The 23,237-nt window shown below is 46.8% G+C and overlaps 1 protein-coding gene across 1 annotated transcript; it reads left to right on the top strand.

The window, feature by feature from the left end:
• The first annotated feature begins 539 nt into the window (after positions 1-539).
• On the top strand, positions 540-22,847 carry LOC134358675 (fibroblast growth factor 8-like). Its single transcript, XM_063071127.1, has 5 exons — positions 540-571; positions 731-767; positions 1,832-2,009; positions 19,331-19,437; positions 22,566-22,847. The coding sequence occupies exons 1-5, from the start codon at positions 540-542 to the stop codon at positions 22,845-22,847; spliced, it is 636 nt and encodes a 211-aa protein (XP_062927197.1).
• Positions 22,848-23,237: the final 390 nt, after the last annotated feature.

The following is a 23,237-nucleotide window of genomic DNA, read 5'->3' as shown; positions in this document are numbered from 1 at the left end:
AACCTCTGCAGATTCTCCCAACGGGACGCTGTATAAATCCGTCCGGTAGATTGCCGAAGTCTCTCCTTCTGCTGAGAACCTTACCGGACGCAGAGAGAGAGGGTGGGGGGGGGCAAGCGAGAGAGCGAGAGAGAGAGAGAGAGAGAGAGAGAGAGGGGGAGAGAGGGAGAGAGGGAGAGAGGGGGAGAGGGGGAGAGAGAGAGAGAGAGAGAGAGAGAGAGAGAGAGAGAGAGAGAGAGAGAGAGAGGACCAGAGCGAGATCCGGAGTGCGGGAGAACATTTGCTGTGTGTAGTCGGGAGTCGGAACCTCCGCTCGCCGCTTGGATCAATCTCTGCCCCGCACCGGACCCATCTCTCGGGGAGCGCTCCCTCGCTCCGAAGCACCAGGACTGCGGGACCCCGAGATCCGGTCACGCAATCGTCGCCCCCTGGATTAAATCGGCCGGAGGGTGTCATTTCGCAGATTACAGGAATACAGTCCGCAATTCCCCTGCCGGTAGCACGGTCCGCAAAACCGTGCGGCACACGCAAGATCCAGGATGCGGCTCCTGTCCACGCGACTGAGCTACCTGTGAGTCAATCAGCGGATATTTTTGTCTTTGATTGAGATACCTTTTTATTATCAAGTATTTTCCTTCGATCGCTCTGTAATCCGCTAAAATATCGGCCGTTATATTGTCCGCAAAAGTACGGTTTGGTCCGTCTCACTAACCATGTCACCTCCTTACAGGTGTCTGCAGTTGCTGGCATTCTGTTTCCAAGCGCAGGTTGGTACCGCTATTTACCCTTTTAATTAATGTTGTTTCGTTTGGTTGTTTATTCGCTGTGTGGGTTGTACGTTTTTAAAAGCGGGCTTGAAGTAACTGTCAAAGAACTGGTTTGCAAATTGAAGCGAGACGTCCCTGTTGTAGCCAGGAGTGTTCTTGCACACCCGAAAAGGTCCTGCGTCGAGATGGGGAGAGAGCGGAGAGGAAGGCAGGGCGAGGAGGAGACGGAGAGGGAGGAGTGTGTGTGAGTGAATGAGTGTGTCTGGATGAGGGAGAGGAATAGAACAGCGAGAGGGGAAGGAGAGAATTTGGAAGAAAGGTGGCGGCGTGGGGGAAGGATTAGAGACAGGTCCGTCACAGGGAGACGCCAGGAGAGGAATCCAATGCGGGAATCGGAGGGTGACTTGGGGCGGGCGGACGCGGGAAGATCGAAGAAGACAGGGCCGAGGGAGAGATGCGGGCGGCTGCCTGCGCCACACGTGTTTATGTCATTAGCGACCCGCCGTATAAATTGATGCCATTGTGCGAAGTTGGGCCGTAAGAGTGAAGGAACGGGGATGTCAGGACCGCCGACAACTCCCAGCCCCTCCACTTCGGCGGCGGACTCTGTCCGTGCTTGCCCCGTTCAGCAGCGTCCGCCGCCGCCGCCTGGAGCCACTCCAGTTCACCCTCTCTAGAGCACAAATAAAACCCCAAAATAAAGCGAGAACGTTGAACAAAGGTGTGAAAGGAAAGGCGCCGGGGTAAACATCGCCAAATCACTGAGGGCAGAAATCACCGGGGGAAGAAATCACTGGGCTGATCTCCAGTGAGAAATCACCGGGGGGGGCGATTCGCGAGGGATTGCTTGCTTATTTCCCCATTTATTCAACGATTTCAACAGCCCGGCCTCCTGGAAATGAAAGTTTTCTTAGGCAGAGACTTCTGTTAATTGATTAAACTTTTTTTAAATAGCAAAGATGTTATGTAGATCCTCTGCAGGCTGCGCCTCCCTCTGAAGGCGGCTGTCTGTATCTGTGATTGTTTAATGTATATGTGTATTGTATATTGTATTTTCTTTAAAGGTAACCTATCAGTCACCGCCTAATTTTACACAGCATGTCAGAGACCAGACCAAGCAGACGGATCGCCTCAGCAGGAAACTAATCCGTACTTACCAGCTCTACAGCCGCACCAGCGGCAAACACGTTCAGGTCCTGGGCAAGAAGATCAACGCCAAGGCAGAGGACGGCGACAAGTACGGTGAGTGAGGGGGAGGCCGGGGGGGGGGTGGTTACAGAGAGAAAGAGAGTGGAGGAGAGTGGAAGAGGGAGCCGGTGGACGAGTGACCCAGGAGAGAATGGGAGAACAGATTGCGAGAACTTCTGCTGAGGGCCGGGGCATCCAGAGAGAGTGAGATACTGGCGAGAGGGTAGGGGTCGCGAACGAGGGAGAGTGAGACTGGGGGGGGGGTGTTGAAGGTGGGGAAAACATTGGCGAGAGCGAAACACCGGAGAGAAGGAGGGAGAGACTAGAGAGAGCCGGTGGGGGGGGGGAGACGGGGAGATTGAGGGTGGAGGATACACTGAAGGTGGAGAGAGGAGAAACAGAGAACATAGAGACGAGGAAGGGAGAGCTAGTGGGAAAGAGAGAGAGTGGACAGGGTTAAGAGGCGGCAGCCTCGACAAACACACTGAATGATTTGAGAAAGTGGAAACGGTGTAAAGGATATTTTGGATTAAACCAAACCGGCCACTGGGGCAGGCGCGGAGTAACTGGTCTGGAATCGACGGGAGCTGAGGGACGCCGGGGTTTAGAGCTGGGCTCTGTGCGGGGTACTGGATGCGGTGCCTTGTGATGGCCGACCATTCTCAACGCCTTCCAGCCCAGTTCAGGATGTCGAGTCAGCGGAGGGGTGGGTGAAGGCAGAGGAAGGTTATAAAACTCCTCAGAAGCCCAACACCGGTGTCAGAGCTCTGGGGTACGAGGTTCCGTGGTGAAGGAACTCGATACTCGGATCTGTTGAGACCCTTACACCGGCACGGCAGGGGGGGTGATGTATTTCATTTTAGGAGATGTGTCTTTACGATATTGGAGCGCAGGAAAGCAATTATTTAATTCTTTTTAGGCCCGGGTGATCCCTCGTGAATTTACTTGCCTGCCTGTAAACTTGCCCCTGTCTTTCCACCGTCAACATTCCCTACCGCCACCCCCCACCTCCTGTGAGCGCTCTCAGCAGTCGCTAAATCAATACCAAAGCCCTTCACTGCCGAACGGGTCGATTGATCACACCCCTCCCCCGAATTAATGGCCGTCTTGTGGCTTCATTTAATTAAAAGGAACGGTTCGCTCCGCCCGCTCCCCGCTCCGGCCGAATTAATCAGCCCTTCTCATCGATCCTGGTTACGGCGCTGGCTTCCACGGGGGATGTGATGATTAGGTGTGTGTTTTGGCTCGAGTGTTTGTTGGTGCATCGGAACACAAGGATACGGAGCAGGAAATGGCCATTCGGCATTCGACTCCGTTCCCCCCTTTAGTAGCACAACGACCGCTCTGATCTCCACTCACCTGTGCGTTTCGGCCCGAAACCTTAACCTTTTATACCCCTCCATAGATGCTGCCTGACTTGCTGAGTTCCCCAGGCATTTGCTCATGATTTCCAGCATCTGCAGAACACCTTGTGTTTAATACTTGCCTGTTCCCCCAGCACCCTGCTCCTCTGTAATCCGGAGTGCCTACTCTGAGTAACCTCTCCAGCTGGAGGGTGCTTTACCTCCGAAAGTCCTCCGCACCGCTGTCCGAAAAAGGTTTAGAAGGTTATGGACAAAACACCGGCAAAAGGGCAGCACCGTGGCTTAGCTGTTAACAAATGGCATCACAGCGCCGGCTGTACGATTGGGGCTCAATTCCTAGCACTGTCCGTGAGGAGTTCGCACGTTCTCCCCGTGACTGCGTGGGTTTCCTCCGGGTGCTCTGGTTTCCTCCCACTAGCCAAAGTTGTACTGGTTAGTACAACAGCCCAAAGTTGTACTGGTTAGGGTTAGTAAGTTGGGGACAGGCTGCTGGATGTGGCACTGAAGCATGGCGACCCTTGCGGGCTACTCCCAGCACAATCCTCACTGATTTGGTTTGACACGTCGACGCATTTCACCGTATGTTTCAATGTACACGTGACAAATAAAGCTAATTGGACGAGATTGGTTCTTGGTCGGCATGGATCAGCTGGAAGGGTCTGATTCTAAATGGGTGAGACCTTACCCTCACACGGCCCCTCGGCGTTGTAGGCTCCTAGGGGACAGGGGTGCTTGAGCCTGGTCATGTTCTGTCAATTGTCTTTGGTGGCTGGTACGGCTGAGTAAGGGCAGTGAGAGGTGGTGATCTGGAGGTGCCACCATTAGAGTCTTGGTGTTAGGCTTTTCCTCAAGACCAAACAGAACCCGGTTGGGACAATCAGAAAGCTGAATCAGCTTGAGTGGAGTGAGAAGGAGGTGCTGATAGATTTCAGAGTGCAGGGAGATTGTGAGGCATGGCTTAAAGTTGGAAAATAGAGAATTGGGTTTATTATCACCGATTTATACAATGTGACATAAGACCCATATAACAAAGCTAACTCAAATTTTAACCATATAAGCATATAACAATTACAGCACGGAAACAGACTATCTCAGCCCTTCTATTCCGTGTCAAACTCTTACTCTCACCTAGTCCCACCAACCTGCACTCACCCCATAACCCTCCGTTCCTTTCCTGTCCATATATCTGTCCAATTTAACTTTAAACAACAACATCGAGCCTGCCTCAACCACTTCTGCTGGAAGCTCGTTCCACACAGCTACCACTCTCTGAGTAAAGAAGTTCCCCCTCATGTTACCCCTAAACTTTTGTCCTTTAACTCTCAACTCATGTCCTCTTGTTTGAATCTCCCCCACTCTCAATGGAAAAAGCCCTATCCACGTCAACTCTATCAATCCCCCTCATAATTTAAATACCTCTATCAAGACCCCCAATTTTAATCTACATGCATAGTTTACTTTAATAATCTATCTTCCCTTTCCTCAGAATCAGGTTTAGTATCACTGGCATATGTCATAAAACTTGTTGTTTTGTAACAGCAGTACATTATAATAAAATACTATAACTACAATAAAAAGTATATATATATTTCTTATTGTAAGTTATAGTTTTTCATGTTTTATGTTTATTTATTTACTTATTTGTGGTGGAAGAAGAAAACAAAGTAGTGAGATAGGGTTTGAGTTCATTGACCATTCAGCATTCTGCCGACGGAGGGATTGCTTAGAGGCTCTTTGTAGGTGTTTAAAGTTCTCTCAGTACAGACCAATATACATGACTCACAAAATGTTTAAGAAACAGTTTCTAGATCAGAATGTTGAGGAATGAAGTTACCGCTGTTCGTTACTCGGGGGGGAGGCAGGAACATGGAACATAAATCATTCGAGTACTGTCACACTCTTCAATCTACAATGTTGATCCAGCCACATAGCCGTCCTCCTTCCCTCCAAAGAGAAAGGCTCTAGCTCGCTAAGCCTATCCTCATCGGACATGCTCCCCAATCCCGGCAGCATCCAACATGGGCTGAGTGAGCTAGGGCATTTCTCTTTTACAATATGGTAGAATTTTCTAGTAAAATTAAAAGGGCTTTATCGTAATCTTAGATCTACACAAGAGAAACTCTGAATGCATGACACATCGGGTATCTGAAGTAGTATGTTATAAGTTATGATGGAAACTCAGCAATGGATATCGCTGAGAATTAAATCCAGACTTTGTAATGTTACCAAAAAGACCAGTAAGCCTGAAGACAGGGAAAATATCAGATGTCGGCAAAGGACGACCAATACATTGAGTAGAAGTGGAAAAATAAAATGAGAGTAATCTACCAAGAAATATTAGAAACGGCTGTAAAAGCTTCTAAATATTAGGTTTATTTGTCTGAAACATACAGTGAAATGCATTACTTTGTGCCAACACAGTCCAAGGATGAGCTGGGGGCAGCCAGCGAATGTCGCCACTCTTCCAGCACCAACATAGCATGCCCACAGCTTACTAACCCTATCCCAGATGTCTTGGGAATGTAGGAGGGAAAAAAGAGCTCCTGGAGGAAACCTACATGGTCACTGGGTGAATGTACAAACTCCTCACAGACAGTGGCGGAATCCAAAGCCCAACGTGCGGTGGCTGGCACTGTAAGACGATCGCTGTCACCGCTGTGGTACTGACCCGGGGGTTGAAAATTTAATGCATGCCCCTACAGACAGGAGAAATTATACTGGGGAATAAAGAAACAATGAATGAATTAAAAATTTATTTTCATTAGCCTGCAACAAAGCAAAACAAGAAATGTCCCCAAAACAGTAGTAAATAGATCCAGAGTAAATGAGAAACGGAACAAAATGAGCACTAATTAGATAGAAATGTTGGAGTAATTAATGGAAGTTAAAGTCACTAGTGTATTTCCATAGTGAGGCACATCCTAAAGTTTGGAAGGAAATGACCTTGTAACAAATGTATACATTGTCACTTTGCAATATTCCAGATATTAAGAAAGGTGGCAAATGTAACCCATCTCTGTCGGAAAAGAGGAGGGGTTAACTGGAGATTTGTAGTCAGTTACTGAACACCGGTGGTAGGGAACACACTAGGGGCAGTTCGGTAGTGTAGAGCCCAGCATAATGCCATAACAGTGCCAGCAATCTGAGCCCAATCTCTGTCACTACCTGTAAGGAGTCTGTGCATTCTCCCTGTGACCGCTAAAGATTCCTCCAGCTGCTCCGGTATCCTCCCACGTACGGGTTCGGGTTAGTCAGTTCTGGGTATGCTACGTTGGCGCCTGAAGTATGGCAGCACTTGTGGGCAGCCCCCAGCACATCCTCGGACTGTGCTGGTTGTTGACGCAGACAATGCACCTCACTGTATGTGTTGAAGTTCCGATGTACAGGTGACAAATTAAAGCGATATTTGTGGAAGGGTGGCAGAGCGTGTGAAATTAAGAGGGCTGAGCAATCAACACTAGTTTGTTATGACTTACAGCAGTTTGTAGATAATTTAGCTAGTTTTCTAACTAGCTAAATAGATCCAGTTGATACATTTGGAACTTCAGGCAACATTGCAAAACATGAGGTTATCAGACAAAATTAGAACGTGTAGATTGGGGTAACCTGCTGGCAAGGATAGAGGGCTGAATACTGAGCTCAGATGTTTGTCAGTCTTTGCTTATGTACAGTTTTTCCTAAATTATATTGTATTTCTTTATTTTCCTGTGAATGCCTGCAAAAAATGAATCTCAGGATAGTACATGGTGGCATATACGTACTTTGATATTAAATTTACTTCAATATTTTTGACTTTTGAAGAGCAAAAAAAAAGTGTTAGAGTCATGAGGCTGCCTTTGGATTAGGAGGGTGGGACTGTAGGATACCACAAAGATCAGACCTGTGGCCCCAGATACAACGAAGGCCGACATCAATGAGGGCACCATTTGCCACCTGGTGTTGTACCATTTGAGGGCTTGTGTAAATACGTAACAGTTAATCCGCTCATCCAGATCAATGATAATTAGTTATTAATAACTGCAGCCTCCAACTTGATCGCTGGGATACCATACTCTTCGCAGCTTCCCAACCCCGAGATAATCCGGCTATCCCAACTCTCTGAATATGGACCCATTCTATTCTGTCATAGGTGGCATGGTAGCATAGTGTTTAGTGTAATACTTTACATCGGTAGTGAAATCGGGGTTCAATTCCTGCCACTGTCTGTAAGGAGTTTGTACGTTCTCCCTGTGACTACTTGGATTTCCTCCGGGCGTTTCAGTTTCCTCCCACATTCCAAAGTCGTATGATTTAGGGTTAGTAAGTTGTGGGCATCTTATGTTGGTGTCGGAATTATGGCAACACTTGCTGGCCGCCCCCAGCACACTCTTGACACAAACGGAGCATTTCACTGTGTGTTTCGATATGTTGGTGTACACGTGACAAATAAAGCTCACCTTTAAAACTTTATTTTGTATCTCATCCCAGAGAAAAAAAGAGCCATTGGTGCACCTGCTTCAAGGCAAATAGGTCCTTCTTTAGGTCCAGTCATCAGAACAGTAGCAGAGTATTCCAGGTGTGAGCTCACCAAAGCACCATATAATTACAGCAAGACTTCTTTACTGATGTCTTACAACCCCCTTGTTATAGAGGCTAACGTACCATTTGCTTTCTTAATTGCTTTCGGCAGCTGCATGTTAAGGTTTTGTGATCCTTGTACAAGGGCACCTACATCCTCTAAAATAACAATATTTAGTGGTCTTTACTTATTTTTTTCTCTTCTTCATACCAACATAAATAATTGTTCACTTCCTCCTCAGCCAATCATTTCCCTGGTCCACACGCCCACTACTTTTCATCTGCACTTGTCCCATTCCTTGTCTCACTGCTTGGATCTTGTAAATACATTTGTTTATTGTGGTCCCATCAACCAGCCCTGGAATGGTCGCAGCCCTGAACTCTCTGGAAGAGATGCCAACTACACAACTACAATGGCTTCAAAACATCAAAATAAGTTTATTGTCAAAGTACATGTATGTCACCATATACATCTTGATATTCCTTTTCAATTGTGGGCATACCCCAGTACATCGAAGAACCGTAACAGAATCAATGAAAGACCACACCCAACAGGGCGGACAAACAACCAGTGTGCAAAAGGCAACAAACTGTGCAAATACAAAAGAAAAAAGAAATAGTAGTAATAAATATATAAGCAATCAGTTTCAAGAACATGCAATGAAGGGTCCTCAAAAGTGAGTCCATTGTGAGAACAGTTCAGTGATGGGGCAGGTGAAGTTGAGTGAAGTTATCCCCACTAGTTCAAGAGCCTGACAGCTGAGGGGTGATAACTGCTCCTGAACTTGGTGGTCTAAGTTCTGAGGCTCCTGTTTCATGTTCCTGACAGCAACAGCGAGAGGAGAGCGTGCCTTGTGCGTTGGGGGTCCTTGATAATGGATGCTGAATTCCTGTGACAGCATTCTGTGTTGGACTGTACCGAATGCACTACCTTTTGTAGGATTTGCCTTTCAAGGGGATTGGTGTTTGCAGCCATGCTGTGATGCAATCAGTCAATATACTCTCCACCACACATCTTTAGAAGTTTTTCAAAGTTTTTAGATGCCACGCCGAATCTTTGCAAACTTCTAAGGAAGTGGAGGAAGGGTAGGATTAGTAGGTTTGGGACATGCTACGTTGGCATGGCTGCTGGTTCTGTAGCATTAACACAATTGATTTATGGGGCCAGCAATCACCGATTGTGGTTCAATTCCTCCCGCTGCTTATCAGAAATTTGTACATTCTCCCGGTGATCGCACGGGTTTCCTCCAGATTGTTCCCACTTTCCAAAGTCGTACAGGTTAGCTTTAGAGAGTTGGGGGCATGGTGACACTTGCAGGCAGCTCAGCATAATTCCAGCTAATTCGATCTGAATCAAACGACACATTGCACTGTACCTTTCAATGTTTTGCCGTACATGTGACAAAGAACGCTAATCGTGGCGCCGGACGCGTGGTGTCACTTGAAGACTGCCCCTAGAACATCCTCAGACAGTGTTGGTTATTGACACAAAAATGACACATTTCACTGTATGTTTCGATATTTCAATTCACATGTGACAAATAAAGCTCATCTTATCTTTTTAAATCTTTAGTTCTCTGAGCTAAATGCAGAATAGGAGATGGAAGGAAGTTTATATAAATATGAGTGGCTAGTGGCTACATATTTATTTTCAGCAGGTTTGAAACTCGCAGGTATCTTTCTGTAAAGTAAGTCGAATATCCATGTTTGTGTGAGTGTACGGGCCAGAATCCGAGAGCACTTGCTACTTAGCAGGAGGCCAGTCGGCCTACCAAGTCCACACAGGCATGATTTAACATGAGCGTGCTTAGGTTCATTGCTGATCTGCGTCAGTAGTACCAAGCCTCCTTCAGAGAGTCAGCAAGTCAGACAGCATCTATGGAAAGGAATAAACAGTTGACCTTTCGGGCTGAGATCCTTCACTAGTCTTGGCCCAAAATATCAAATATTTGTTCCCCTCCATAGATGCTGCCTGATCTGCTGAGTTCCTCCATCATTTTGTGCATGATACTCAAGATTTCCAGACTGGAATCTCTTGTGTTTGGGGCTGGTGTCACCTGTAGGATATACAAGGCTGGAATTTTCCTCCTTAAGGTCAATTGGTGAGGTAACTGGGACTGTAACATTAGGTCAGCAGTTTCTTGATCATTTCCTAGTGTAACTCTGCAGTTTGCATTTATTGAATGGCCCTGGTGGGATTTGAACTCAATTTCTCTGGATTACTGGTCAGAGCGATCAATTCCACGTGCTGAATATTCATGTTGAGACTGAGGATAGAGAGCTAGGGTTTTTTCTCTTTGGAGCAAGGGAGGATGAGAGGTGACTTGATAGGGGTGTATACGATTATCAGCAGCATAAATAGAGTGGACTTTTTCCCAGGTGCGGAAATAGCTAATACAAGGGGGCATAGTTTTAAGCTGTTTGGAAGGCAGCACAGTTGGGATCCCAGAGGGAGAACATTAGAAATAGGAGCAGGAGTCGGCCATCTGGCCCATCGAGCTTTCTCCACCATTCAATAAGATCATGGCTGATCTGACCACGGACTCATTTCCTGCTACCTGCCTTAATTCCCCTGCAATGCAAAAATCTATCCAACCCTGTCTTAAATGTATTTACTGACAAAACCTCCACTGCTTCATTGGACAGAGAATTCCACAGATTCACTACTCCTTGGGAAAAGCAGTTCCTCCTCATCTCCGTCCTAAATTTACTCCCCAAGTCTTGAGACTATCTCCCCTAGTTCTAGCCTCACCTACCAGTGGAAATAACTTTCCTGCCTCTGTCTTATCGATCCCTTTCATAATTTTATATGTTTTTATAAGATTCCCCTCTCATCCTTCTGAATCCCAGCAGGTTTCTTTTTTCACAGAGAGTGCTGGGTGGTAGAGGCAAACCCCCAAGAGTCTCTTAGAGAGGTACACAGGCAATAGAAAAGTGGGACCTTTAAGAGGCTCTTAGATAGGTACACAAATGATAGAAAATGGAAAGCTATGCAGGAGAGAAGGGTTAGATTGGCCTTGGAGTAGGTTAAAATGTTAGTACAACATTGTGGGCCGAAGGGCCTGTACTGTGTTTTGTTGTTCCGTCTTCCATGTTCTTTAATATCGGGTAATGGCACAAGCCAGCAGATAGCGAAATGCAGAACTTCAGTTTCCCTGCACAATAATTCTACAGGTGCAGAGTTTGTTGCCAAGCTGATTCAGGGTGAAAAGGAGAGGGGATAACTACTATGCACAATACTATGGCTACAGTGGAAAAGAATGCTAAATTCAGCTGTTACTGCATCTGACAAGTGAGAGTCATTTAAATGCTAAAGATATTTTAAAAGATTGGCTTTGTCACAGGTACATTGAATTGATAGGAACAATCCCATCTTATTGAGAGAGGCAAGACAGGAGACTCCTTGGGCCTTGACAGGAACATTTGGATCCTCTTTAGCCACAGGTACGGTCCCAGAGGGCTGGAGAATAGCTGACATGAGGGCAATAGAGACAACGCTGGGTAGTATTTAAATACAAGTTTTGCTATACTTGTCACTTGTACATTGAAAGGTCAGTATATACAGTGAAGATATACCAACACATTCTGAAGATATACTGAAGCCAGCCCACAAAGCCGCCATAGTTCCAACACCAGCGTATCTTGCCCACAACTCACTAACCCTAACCCATTCTCTGGCTTCCTCCCTCGCACGTCCCAGAGAATGTGGGAGGAAACGGAAGCACCCGGAGGAAATGAACAGGGTCACGGGAATAATGTACAAACTCCTCATGAACAGCGACAGGAATCAAACCACAGCCTCTGGCATAATAAAGTGCTATGCTAACTACCATGCTGCAATCAGTGGTACGGAAATTTGTGGGGAAGCTTGGTAGGGATAGGATTGACACGCGTCTGAAAAAGTGTGGACATCTTTGTGGGGGGAGGCCGTGTCTCACCCAGGGTTGAGTTTTCTGAGGGAATGACAAAGATGATGGATGAGGGTAGGACAGAGGATATTGCCTACGTGGACTTCAGTAAAGCATTCAACAAGGCCCCTCACGGTAGGCTGATCCAAAAAGGATCCATGGAGACCTGGTAGACTGGATTCACAAGTGCTTTGGTCATGGAACGTAGAGGATCGTGGTGGATGGGTGTTATTCTGACTGGAGGTCCATGATCAGTGGTGTTGCACAGGGATCAGTGAGGGGTCTCTGTTGCTTGTGACTATACATAAATGAACAGAACAAAAACTGTGGGTGGGCTTATTAGTAAGTTTCTCGATGACACAAAACCTGGCAGAGTTGTGAACGGTAAGGAAGGTTGTTGAAGAAAACAGCAGGAGATAGATCAGTTGGAAACATGGGTGGAGAAATGGCAGATGGACATCAATCCAGACAAGTGTGAGGCATTGCACTTTGTGAGGTCAAATCTAAGAGGAAAGCATACAGTGGATGGCAGGACCCCGAGGAGTGTTGGTGTGCAAAGGGAACTTAAAGACGAAGTCCATAGCTGCCTGGTAGTGATGACACAAATGCACTCAATGGCCACTTTATTGGCTGCCTTCTTACCTAGTAAACTGGCTACCGAGTGTATGTTCCTGGTCTTCTGCTGCTGCAGCCCGCCCACTTCAAAGTTCAGCATGTTGTGCGTTCAGAGACGTTCTTTTGCCCACGTGGTTCTTTGAGTACTGTCGCCTTCCTCTCAGCTTGAACCAGTCTGGCCATTCTCCTCTGACCTCTCTCATTAACAAGATGTTTTCACCCGCAGAACTGCTCACTTGATGCTTTTTTTGTTTTTCACACCATTCTCTGTGAACCCTTGAGTCTGTTGTGTGTGAAAATCCCAGGAGATCGAGAGTTTCTCAGATACGCAAACCACCCTATCTGGCACCAGTAATCCACGGTCAAAGTCACTGAGATCTCATTTCTTCCCTCACAAGAGAAAATCTGCAGATGCTGGAAATCCAATCAACACTCACAAAATGCTGGAGGAACTCAGCAGGCCAGACAGCATCTATGGAAAAAAGCACAGTTGACGTTTTGGGCTTTTTTCCATAGATGCTGCCTGGCCTGCTGAGTTCCTCCAGCATTTTGTGTGTGTGGCTCATTTCTTCCCTATTCTGATGTTTGGTCTGAACAACAACAGAAGCTTTTGACCATGTCTGCACACTTTTATGCATGCAGTTGCTACCACGTTAACCAGCAGGTGTACAGATGTAGCTAATAAAATGGCCACCAGTGTAGAAATCAATGATAGTAAATCAGATTCTGAGTCTTTTACGTTTGTATTTAACTATTACAACACATTCCCAACTTGGCTGCTCCACACCTCCTGTTGCTTGTGTGTCCTGATTCAGCGAGTAGTTTTTCATGATCATGACTCAACTTTTCAGCTTTCTTTTTCAATCCCTCTCCTCATCCACCCCTCTCTCTCTCTCTGTCTGAAATCTCTACCAACTCCATAAACTTTCCAAAGTTTCTGCACTCTCTCCCTTTTGCCTCGTGAGCATCTCATAACTGGCAGCCAAGACTTCAGCTGACAAGAGTGGCACGGCAGCGTAGCGGTTAGTGTCACACTTTACAGCACCGTGTGGTGCCTACATGCAACTCCCAGGACTTACTAACCCGAACCCGTACGCCTTTGGAATGTGGGGGGGATGCGAGGTCAGGGTTCAATTCCTCCCGCTGTCTGTAAGGAGTCTGTTCGCTCTCCCCATGGTTGAGTGAGTTTCCTCTGGTGCTCCAGTTTCCTCCCACGTTCCAAAGACGTACAGGTTAGCGTTACTAAGTTCTGGGCAGTGTACCTAGGCACCAGAAGCAAAGCAACATGAATATGCTTTCCCCCAGCAATCTTTGGACCGTGTTAGTCATTGACTCGCACAGTACATTTCACCGTACGTTTCAACGTTTCAATATACATGTGACAAATAAAGCTAATCTCTAGGACTATGCTGATTTAATATTATTGCCCCTACATCTGCCCAGAGGTTCTGTACAGATTGCAAAGTGCTTATCAACACTGTTTGGAGGCATTCCTGAAGGTATTTAGCAATCCAGTGTAACAAGCACCTTTGGTGCCATCAATATTCATAGAAAATGCAGTGAAAAACAGATTTTTCTCCTGGGTGTGAATCACAGCAGAGTCCGGGACTGTAGTGGAGGGAGAGGGGGTTGGGGTGGAGGGGTTCAAGAGCAGACCTGGAGTGCTGGTAACCATCCACCTTCCCCTGGGCTACGCTTTTGGGGACACAGATCTCCAGCTGACAGACATACAGGGAGCAGGACTGCTAAAAACCTGCATGAGGATGAGATGCAACCCCTGATTACGGAGGTTCTGGAATTATAGAGGTGTATGTTCCTGGTGGTGATGGAAGTGATCCTCCATACAGGCAGTTTGGGTGTAGTCCTTGATACAGGCAGTGTCAGGTGCAGTCCTTGATACAGACTGTGTCGGGTGTAGTCCTTGATACAGGCTGTGTCGGGTGTAGTCCTTGATACAGACTGTGTCGGGTGTAGTCCTTGATACAGGCAGTATCAGGTGTAGTCCTTGATACAGGTGGTCGTCAACACAGGTGCTGCTGAATACAGGAGGTGTTATGGGTGATCATCGATGCATGCGGTGTTAGAGGAGGTGATCCTCGATACAGGCGTTGTTGTGGTGGTCCTCAGTATAGACGGTGATCCTCTAAACTGCTGGTGGTGAAGTGATCCCTGATAAACTGGACCTACAGTGTTTCTTCCATACATGCAGTAACTTCTCAATCTGAGATTCCTTTCTTCAATTACATACCGCAGGAGAGGTCAACCCTCCTACATATTCCATTCTATTTCCTGGATTTGAAGCCAGGCTTCTAGTTTCATCCTCCTCCACCCTCCCACTGCAACCATTCCTCCACCACCCCAACCACCACCCCCCCCCCCACTCACCAACCTGGTTCCTCTACCTCTCCACAAGCAACCGTCCCTGCCGCAGCCTTCCCTCTCACCTCTTCATACGGGTGATTTCCCCTCTACGTCCTCAGCCCTGGTGAAAGGTCTTAACTCGAAACATTGACGATCCCTCTGCCTCCATGGATACTGGCTGACCCACTGAGTTTTTCCAGCAGGGTCTTGTTTCATTCCGGATCGCAGGATCTGCGTTACGCCCCAGATCGCAGGGCCTGCGTTACGCCCCAGATCGCAGGATCTGCGTTACGCTCCAGATCGCAGGGTCTGCGTTACGCCCCAGATCACAGGATCTGCGTTCCATTTCAGCTCTGGCCTGCCCCCTCCCGGAGGGAGTAATCCTCGGTAGGGTGGTGCTATGGTGAGGCAGAGAGGTGTAACTTGCCAATCAGTAGAAGGTGGGAACTGTCCATTTTTATCAAAACGATTCAGTCAAGGAAAAAAAAATGTAAACTGATACAACTGGGGCGCCGCGGAAGTGTAACGATTGGCGCGGCGCTGTTACAGCTCGGAACGTTGGAGATCAGAGTTCGGTTCTGGCGCTGAGTGCAAGTTGTACGTCCGCCCCATGAGTACATGGGTTTGCTCCGGGTGCTTCAGTTTCCTCCCATGGTCCAAAGACGTACCCGTTAGTAGGTTAACTGGTCATTGTAAATCGTCCGTGATTTGGCTGGTGTTAAATAGGTGGGTCGCTGGTTGGCGCATTTCTTGGGACGGAAGGGTCTGTTCTGTTCTGTATCTCTAACTAAAATAAAACAATGAAGCGGTTGACATCACATTGTGTGAGGTTATTAATAAACGATAGCAAACGTCAACACCAATTATACACTTTCTAGGCACCTTTCCAGCAATTCTCCACACAATGCCCAGTCAGTCAGCACCAGCGTTCAGTCAATCTCTCACTAAATGGGATAGTCGTTGGGAGAGATTGTAGCAATATGTTGGAGTAATGTATCATCGAATGGGATATTGTGCTGCAGGGTGAGACATTATGTTGCTGGTCGGGATGGCGTCTTTGGTTGAGATTACTTTTTCAATGGTCGGGAATCTGTGTCATCGGGTATAATTTTGAAGTACAGCAGGGATGGCCAGAGACATTTTCCCAGGGTGGAAAAAGTTTTAGAAAAGTTTGGATAGATTTTTGCACAGTAGGGGAATTAAGGGTTATGGGGAAAAGGCAGGTAGGTGGATCATGGCCAAATCAGCCATGATCTCATTGAATGGCGGAGCAGGCTCGACAGGCCAGATGGCCGACTCCTGCTCCTATTTCTTATGTTTTTGTGTTCTAATATGAGGGGTATAACCTTAAGGTGATGGGAGGAAAGTATAGGGGGGAGATATCAGAGGTAGTTTTTTCCTTCACAGAGATTGGTGGTAGTGCAGAATGCCTTGCCAGGAGTGGTGGTAGAGGCTGTTACATTAGGAACATTTAAGAAACTCAGATGGCCACACGGATGATAGAAAAATGGAAGACTATGTGAGAGGGAAGTGTTAGGTTGATCTTAGAGTAGGTTAAAAGATCAGCACAACATCAAGCTGTGAGACAGCATAAACAGATGGGATAAGTTATCATTGGACGGGATAGCTGGAAACTTCCGATATCAGAAAATTCACACAAGCAGAACAATAGAAATTACTTCTTCACATATCTAACATTTTCTACTTTTGAATTTTTTTTTGTTATTTCTATTTTAGAGCAGTAATATTACAAAGGCAGAGGAATTTAAGAGAAAAAAGTTTGAAATTTTTTAAAAAGTGTAGGTCCATGGGGAAATGAGCCTAACTTGATAGCCCTTCTTACAAACAGCACTGACTACATAGAACGTAAGGCACTACTTTAAAATGAATCTACCCTTCCTTTCTAGATAGCCCTCCATTTTCCTATCATCCATACTTTCCACTTGCTCTATATCTCTAACCATCTTGTAGTCATCTATCAAATCACCTAATAATCTCCTTCACTCCAAAGAGGTAAACTCTAACTTGTTCAACCGATCCTCTCTAATCCAGGCAGCATGCTGGTGAATCTCCTCTGCTCCCTCTCTGAAGCTTCTACATATAAACCCAGGCACGTAAGAGCTGGTGATGCGACCCTTTTGCTCTTCTGCACCACAAATCTGTATGTCCTCCCTGTGACCCCCTGGGTTTCCTCTGGGTGCTCTGGTTTCCTCCCACATTCCAAAGACGTACTGTTAGGCTCAAAGAGTTGTGGGCATGCAGTGTTGATGCTGGAAGTATGGGGACACTTTTGAGGGCTGAACTCAGCACATCCTCGGAATGCGTTGGTTGTCAGCGCAAAACAATTCATTTCACTGTATGTTTTGATGTCTCAATGTACTTGTGAGAAACAGAGCTTATTTATCTAAAATATACTGAGTACACATGGAGTAAGGTAGGGGACATGGTCGCCCGGCATACAACAGCCCAAAAAAAGATCACATATAGTGATGTTAATTGAGAGATAAGTATCGACTGCGATACCGAAATATGCTCCCTTGCAAATGGTAATACTGCATCTACCTAACAGGCCATGAACTGGGTTTGGGTGTGTACAGAGAGAGTACTTTCTGCTGTACAGCACTCCCCCAGTGCAGCACTGGTGTGTCAGCTAAGAAATGTGGACACAGTCACTTGAATGCAGAGCGGAAAATGCCCAGCTAGGGTGTGGTGAACCGAGGGGTTCACGTCAAGTCACCTTTCATAGTCAAATAGCTAAACGGAATTTAATGCAGACCAGTATGAGGAGGTTGGGAGGACCATCTACACAGTGAGCAGTAGGGCATTGAGGAAAGCAATAGGACAGAGAGATCACCACTATTCCTTGAAAGTGGTAAATAGAGTCGTAAAGACACCTTCATAAATCAGAGTACTGAGCACAGGACCGGGATGTTACGTTGAAGTTGTCGAAGCTGATGCTCAGGCTAAATTGGGAATATTGTGTGCAGTTCCGGTCAGAATCACACTCAAGTTTAGTATGTTATGAAATGTGTTTGTTTTGCAGCAGCAGTACAGCGCAAGACAAGAAAATGCTGTAAATTACGTTCAGAAATAGAAATTTTAAAAATTAAGCAGTGCAAAATGAGAGCAAAGATAACAAAGCAGTGTTGATGGGTTCATCGCCTGTTTCGAAATCTGATGGTGGAGGAGGGAGAAGCTGTTCCTAAAACATCGAGTGCTGGTCTTCGGGCTCCTGGACCTCCTCCCTGCTGGTAGTAACGAGGAGAGGGCACGTTCTGGGTGGTGAGGGTCCTCAGCGATGGAGGCCATCTTCTTGAGGCATCACCCTTCAAATGTGTTGTTAATGATGGGGAGGCCAAAGCCCACGATGGAGCTGTCTGCGTCTCCAACCCTCTGCTGCCACTTCTGACCCTGTGCACTGGTACCTCCACACCAGACACTGATGTGACCAGTCAGAATGCTCGCACGGTACTTTTGCAAAAAAATTTGCTGAAGTCTTTGATGACACACTAAATCTCTTCAAACTCCTAAAGACATACAACTTTAGGTGTGCCTTCTTTGTAATTTCATCAATATGTTGGCCCAGGATAGATCTTCAGAGACGTTGACACCCAGGAACTTGAAACTGCTCACCCTTTCTACTGCTGACCATTCAATAAGGACTGGTATGTGTTTCTTTGACATCTATTGTAATCCTCCAGTTACTTTATTGCAAAGGTCAGCTATTGCTAATCAGAGGACAGAACTTCCCTGTTCTCAATATCAGCCTTTACATTTCCAACCGTATTAGGGGGTTAAACCCCAATGATCATCTCATCTAATTTTCTTTGCCATCAGCCCAGTACTATCACTGCCCCAGGAGTGTGTGATGGAGCAGTGTAGGGGGAGTTTCACTCTGTGTCCGACCCCGGGAGTGTGTGATGGGGCCAGTGTGGAGGGAGATTCACTCTGTGTCTGACCCCAGAAATGTGTGATAGGACAGCAAGGAGGGAGATTCACTCTGTGTCAGACCCCGGGAGCGTGTGATGGGCCAGTGTGGAGGAAGTTTCACAACGTGTCAGACCCCAGGAGTGTGTGATGGGACAGTGTGGAGGGAGATTCACTCTGTGTCAGACCTCGGGAGTGTGTGATGGGGCGGTGTGGAGGCAGATTCACTCTGTGTCTGACCCCAGAAATGTGTGATAGGATGATGAGGAGGGAGCTTCACTCAGTGTCTAATCCGTGTAGTCCATGCTGTGTTTGAGGAAATACTGTAGCTAGCATTCCCTTTTCTAAAGGAATGCTGGAGGAACTTAACAGGTCAGGCAACATCCATGGAGAGGAATAAACAGTCTACGTTTTGGGCCAGGACTCTTCATCCAGACTCGAAAGGAAGGGGCTTCTTCATTGACTGTTCATTCCCCCTACAGAAGCTGCCTGACCTGCTTAGTTCCTGTAGCATTTTATGTTTGTTTACCTGAATTTCCAGCATCTGCAGAATTTCTTGTGTTTATGATTCCCTTGTCCAGAAGTATTTAAGTACAATAGAGTTACCTGCTCCCGGAGTCACTCTGTGCCCTTTTGCTTACAGCTAAACTGATCGTAGAGACGGACACTTTCGGTAGCAGAGTGCGCATCAAGGGAGCTGAGTCCGGCTTCTACATCTGCATGAACAAATGGGGGAAGCTGATCGGAAAGGTAAGGGTTAACATGAGACCTGTGGCTTTGGAGAACGGGGATGGGAAACGGAGCGAGACAGTGGACAAGTGGCATGAAATGGAGAGGGATGGTTACCTTAGAATAACCCAGGACCAATTACCAGTGACAGGTCAGCTCTGGATAGTTGCTCCTGATGCAGGATTTCAACCCAAAACACGGACAATTCCTTTACCACCCCCCCCCCCCCACTGTGCTGCTCCAGATTCCAGCATCTGCAGTTCCTTGTGCCTCCACTTGTTAGTTAGTAGCAATGTGCCCCCAGCTACTTCACGCTAGCTCATCCCAACACCTTTCGCCCACATCGGAAAACAATGATCTCACCTTTTTTTATTATCTCCCCAGCACCCCTGCCTCTCTATCACTGTGAACCTTTCTCTGCCTTCACCATCCCATTCTCTCACATTCCAGCTCAGCATTTCTCCCTCTTCACCCCAATCTCTCCCTACCCTGTACTCTTACTCTGCTCCTGATTAGCATAGAACGCAGAACACTACAGCACAGTAAGTCCACTATGTTGTGCCGACATCTTAATCTACTCTAAGATCAATCTAACCCTTCCCTCCCACATAACCCTCCATTTTTCTATCATCCATGTGCCTATCTAAGAGTTTCTTAAATGCCCCTAATGTATCTGCCTCTACAACCACCCCCTCGCTTGATATTTCCATGATACTTTCCTCAATCACATTAAAAATATGCCCCCTCAGATCAGCCACTTCTGCCCTGGGAAAAGTCTTTGGCTGTCCACTCTATCTGTGCCTCTTATCATCTTGTACACTTCCATCAAGTCACCTCTCAATCTCCAAGCAACACACATCAAAGTTGCTGGTGAACGCAGCAGGCCAGGCAGCATCTCTAGGAAGAGGTACAGTCGATGTTTCAGGCCGAGACCCTTCGTCAGGACTAACTGAAGGAAGAGCGAGTAAGGGATTTGAAAGTTGGAGGGGGAGGGGGAGATCCAAAATGATAGGAGAAGACAGGAGGGGGAGGGATAGAGCCGAGAGCTGGACAGGTGATAGGCAAAAGGGGATACGAGAGCATCATGGGACAGGAGGTCCGGGAAGAAAGACAAGGAGGGGGGTGATTGACCCAGAGGATGGGCAAGAGGTATATTCAGAGGGACAGAGGGAGAAAAAGGAGAGTGAGAGAAAGAATGTGTGCGTAAAAATGAGTAACAGATGGGGTACGAGGGGGAGGTGGGGCCTTAGTGGAAGTTAGAGAAGTCGATGTTCATGCTATCAGGTTTGAGGCTACCTCTCAATCTCCTTCGCTCCAAAGAGAAAAGCCCAAGCTTGCTCAACCTTTCCTCATAAGACATGCTCTCTAATCCAGGCAGCATCCTGGTAAACTTCCTCTGCACCCTCTCTAAAGCTTTCACACCCTTCCCACAATGAGGCAATCAGAACTGAACGCAATACTCCAAGTGTGGTTTTACAGAGCGGCAACAATTCCGCGCGGCTCTTGAATTCAATTCCCCAAATAATGAAGGCCAACATGTGGGGTGGGGAAAAGGGGGAATGTAGAGCTGGGAATAAAATCTGAAGCAGACAGAGTGAGCGAGGAAGGAGCAAAGAAGGGGGAAACGGTGGAGAGATATAGAAGAAAGTGAGATGCAATGCTGGAGGAACTCAGCAGGTTGGTCAGCATCAGAAGCATAATCAGTCAATGTTTTGGGCTGAGATCCTTCATCAGGACTCTGGGTCTACATCTGAATCTGGTTTCTCCTCTGTCCCCGTTGGTCATAACGCTCGATATCTGTATCTACTGTACTTCCAGTCACTGTTCATCTGTTTCCTCTGTTTCGGATTCTCCAGCTCTGCAGCTGTGGGGTGGGGCTTTCCTAACCCATCTCCCCCATCCTGCTCCCGGCCCATGGCTGCTGCCTGGCCTGTTGAGTAGGTTGAAAGGTCAGCACAACATGATGGGCTGAAGGGCCTGTACCGTGCAGTACTGTTCTATGTTCAGTCCAATCACGATATTTCCTATGGCACAGAGGTTCAGAGTGCCCTGACTTATCAAGAACCTATCAACCTCTGCTTTAAATATACCCAAATGACTTGGCTTCCACAGATTCACCAACCTCTAGCTAAAGACATTTCTCCTCAATTCTGTGTTAGATAAATGTCCCTCTATTCTGAGGCAGCACCTTCTGGTCCTAGGCTCCACTGCGATAGGAAATATCCTCTCCACATCCACTCTATCTAGGCCTCTCAATATTTGAGAGGTTTCAATGAAATCGCCCCTCATTCTTCTGAACTCCAGTGAGTAAAGGCCCAGAGCCTTTAACCCTTTCATTCCTGGGAATCTCCTCTGGACCCTCTCCAATGCCAGCAACATCTTTTCTTAAGTAAGGAGCTCAAAACTGCTCACAATACTCCATGCAGTCTGACCAATGCCTTATAAAGCCTCAGCATTACATCCTGGCTTTTATACTCTTGTCCTCTCGAAATGAATGCTAACATTGCATTTGCCTTCCTTACAACCAATCAACCTGCAAGTTAACCTTTAGGAAATCCTGCATGAGGACTCCCAAATCCCTCTGCACCTCTGATATTTAATTTTCTCCCCATTTAGAAAACAGTCTACACCTTTATTCCTTCTACCAAAGTACATAAGTATACACTTTCCTACACTATATTCCATCTGCCACTTCTTTGCCCATTCTCCTAATCAGTCAAAGTCCTTTTCCTCAACACTACCTGCCCCTCCACCTATCTTCATATCATCCACAAACTTGGCCACATCCTCATCCAAATCATTGTCACATAACATGAAAAGAAGTGGTCTTTGACATTGATCCCTGCGGAACACCACTAGTCACCAGCAGCCAACCAGAAAAGGACCCCTTTATTCCCACTCTTTGCCTCCCGCCAGTCAGCCAATCGTCTATGCATGCTAGTACCTTTTCTGTATCCAGAGCCATCAAGCACACCTTATACTTCAACCCTTTCATTCCCGTGAATTCTTGTGAACCTCCTCTTGACGCTCTCCAATGCCAGCCTTTCTTAGATAAGGGATCCAAAACTGCGCGCAATACTCCAAGATGACACCTAACAGACATTTGCTGTTGGCTAATGTGGGGTTTACTATTCTCCTCCTTTGTGCAGCGAAGCGGGAAGAGTAAAGATTGTGTCTTCACTGAGATTGTGCTGGAGAACAACTACACAGCCCTGCAGAATGCCAAGTACGAGGGATGGTTCATGGGCTTCACCCGGAAAGGAAGACCCAGGAAAGGATCGAAGACCAGGCAGCACCAGAGGGAGGTGCATTTCATGAAGAGGTTGCCCAAGGGGCATATGTCCACTGTGGACAATCACAGACACTTTGAGTTCATCAATTACCCTTTCTCCACCAGGACTAAACGCACCAGACACTCCAGGCCACGATAGAAACAGCCATCACCTCAGCAATAACCTCTCTCCAAAAACTGAAACCGATGGCAAATAACTAGCCCTGTTTTTTTATTAAATAAATAAATGAGAGGCTTTATTTTTCTACGCAACTCGAACCAATGTGACTAAAACCACCTGAGGTTTGGTGAACGAATTCTACAAGCCATGGATTTGGACGATAAAGGTCTGAGGTACACACGGATTCTGAGAGAGGAGAGGAAGTCCATGCAGACTCGAAGCAAATAGGCGAAGCCGCTTCACGCTCACCCGCGCTAGAACCAGCGTGTATGTATATAATGAGCTAGTTAGACATTGCAGGGGGAAAGAGCAAGAGGCAGATTGCACAGTTCCTCTTCAAGTGCTGCTTTGGGAACTTGTTCACTTGAG

The sequence above is a fragment of the Mobula hypostoma genome, chromosome 19, assembly GCF_963921235.1.
Source record: "Mobula hypostoma chromosome 19, sMobHyp1.1, whole genome shotgun sequence".
Lineage (NCBI taxonomy): Eukaryota > Metazoa > Chordata > Chondrichthyes > Myliobatiformes > Myliobatidae > Mobula > Mobula hypostoma.
The sequence above is the reverse complement of the archived record's forward strand: the minus strand, read 5'-3'. Positions and strand labels throughout refer to the sequence as shown.